The sequence below is a fragment of the Panthera onca genome, chromosome A2, assembly GCF_046562875.1.
Source record: "Panthera onca isolate mPanOnc1 chromosome A2, mPanOnc1 haplotype 2, whole genome shotgun sequence".
NCBI lineage: Eukaryota > Metazoa > Chordata > Mammalia > Carnivora > Felidae > Panthera > Panthera onca.
Genome location: NC_138340.1, coordinates 7,005,170 through 7,007,623, shown reverse-complemented (window position 1 = coordinate 7,007,623; position 2,454 = coordinate 7,005,170). Strand labels below are relative to the sequence as shown.

Below are 2,454 nucleotides of genomic sequence, written 5' to 3'. Positions count from 1 at the left end.
AATTGGTTTCCATACAACACCCAGTGCTCATCCCAAAAAGTGCCCTCCTCAATACCCATCACCCACCCTGCCCTCCCTCCCACCCCCCATCAACCCTCAGTTTGTTCTCAGTTTTTAACAGTCTCTAATGCTTTGGCTCTCTCCCACTCTAACCTCTTTTTTTTTTTTTTTTTTTTTTCCTTCCCCTCCCCCATGGGTTTCTGTTATGTTTCTCAGGATCCACATAAGAGTGAAACCATATGGTATCTGTCTTTCTCTGTATGGCTTATTTCACTTAGCATCACACTCTCCAGTTCCATCCATGTTGCTACAAAAGGCCATATTTCATTTTTTCTCATTGCCACGTAGTATTCCATTGTGTATATAAACCACAATTTCTTTATCCATGAATGAACGAGTTTATTGCGTATGGCACAATCTTGTTTTGTCACTGTCTTAACGTTACTCTTGCCTCTTCCCAGGCAATTTCCATAAATCATATGGAAGCAGGGAACCAAACAGCTATTTCAAAATTCATCCTTCTGGGGCTTTCAGAAGATATAAACCTGCAGCCCCTCCTTTTCGGGCTGTTTCTCTATATGTACCTGGTCTGTGTTTTAGGGAACCTACTCATCGTTCTGGCCATCAGCTCTGACCCCCACCTCCACACCCCCATGTACTTCTTCCTCACCAACCTGTCCCTCACTGATATCTGTTTCACCTCCACCACTGTCCTCAAGATGTTAGTGAACATCCAGACACGGAGCAACGCCATCACGTATGAAGGCTGCCTTACCCAAATGTGTTTTTTCATGATTTTTGCTGGATTAGATAATTTGCTACTGACCGTGATGGCCTATGATCGGTTTGTGGCCGTCTGTCACCCCCTGCACTACCTGGTCATCATGAACCCTAGCCTCTGTGGTCTCCTGCTTCTGCTTTCTTGGTTAATCTGCCTGATGTATTCTTTGTTGCAAAGTCTGATGGTTTTGAGGGTGGCCTTCTGCAAAGAGACAGAAATCCCCCACTTCTTCTGTGAACTTGCTCAGATCCTCAAGCTTGCCTGTTCTGACACCCTTGTCAATGACATCCTACTGTATTTTGTAACCGGCCTGTTGGGTGTTATTCCCCTGACTGGGATCCTTTTCTCTTATTCTAGAATTATCTCCTGCATAATGGGCATTTCTTCTGCTGTGGGGAAGTACAAAGCCTTTTCCACCTGTGGGTCCCACCTCTTGGTGGTCTCCTTGTTCTATGGTGCAGGCCTTGGGGTCTACCTCACTTCTGGAACAGCCCATCCGTCCAGAAAGGGTTCAATAGCCTCAGTGATGTACACAGTGGTCACCCCCACGCTGAACCCCTTCATCTACAGCCTGAGGAACAGGGACTTGAAAGGGGCTCTGAGGAGACTTTTCAGGAGAGGAGCTTACTTCCAGTGATAACCAAAGTTAAAGACGGACAACAGAGATCAACAGTGCTGATAACTGGTGTCCTTGAATATGTAATCTGAAGAAAGGACATAAATACTATTAATGGTTTACTAGAAGAAAAACACTCCTGAACACAGATGTGAAGTAGCACACCAAAAGTCTTGTCATACACCCAAGAAAAAGAATGGTCAACCAATAACTACACTTCTCATGAAAGCACACTATTTCAAGGACACAGACTCCTGTAAGCATCAAGGTTTGAAGGCAAGGAGTGCACTGGGAAGATGGGGGAGAGGAGTGACAAGTGTTTCACATTACTGACTCATGTTTGCCCTTCTCAGTTATGTTCTAGCTTCTAGCACCACGAATGCTGGACCATGGCTTCCCTGGTCTCAGTGTGGAAACCACTATCTATCATATGGATCTCCCTCACCCCATTAAATTTTACTTACTGAATCTTGCTTGGGTGGTGCCCGTTGACCTATACTGAGGATGTTAATAAGAATCTTCTTCAAGAAACTCATTGTAGTGTCTATTTTAAGTGAAAGAAAGCCCTGGTCTACTTGCGGTCTTCCTTGCCTGGTGCACATTTTGCCAAATCTTCACACATCTGGCTCCCTCTCATAGTCAGGCTTCAAATCAAAACTCACAGCTCTTCAGAGACCTACCTTGACATCCTACCAAGTCCAGTTTTCATAGCACTTGCCATATTTTGAGGCACAGCAGAGCACAGTGGCTAAGAGGGCTCTGGGTTCAAATCTGCCATTATTCACTAATGGCATGCTCTTACACAAGTTACTTCTCTGTGTCTCTATGCCCTCATCTGTAATAATGACAATACATTTCCTGAAGAGTTCTGGTGGGGATTAAATGTTACACCTAAGAGTGCTCAGAGCAGTGTCTGGCATAAGGACTCAGTGTTAGCCACCATGATCCATGAGGGCCACCAGCATCTGTGTTGTCCCAGAAAAGGTGCAGAGACTGGGAACAGCCAGCCATTCCTTTGACCCTATTAACTACAGTAGCTTGCACTGCCATGGAGTGA

General features: G+C 45.2%; 1 protein-coding gene across 1 annotated transcript; it reads left to right on the top strand.

Moving 5' to 3' along the window:
- Positions 1-389: 389 nt before the first annotated feature.
- Positions 390-1,882, top strand: LOC132678150 (olfactory receptor 7D4-like). Its single transcript, XM_060630141.3, has one exon. It carries the CDS (start codon positions 390-392, stop codon positions 1,416-1,418), a length of 1,029 nt encoding a protein of 342 aa, XP_060486124.1. The 3' UTR covers positions 1,419-1,882.
- Positions 1,883-2,454: the final 572 nt, after the last annotated feature.

Coding starts and splice junctions, on each gene's coding strand:
- LOC132678150 (XM_060630141.3), top strand. CDS start 390: ATGAACGAGTTTATTGCGTATGGCACAATCTTGTTTTGTCACTGTCTT.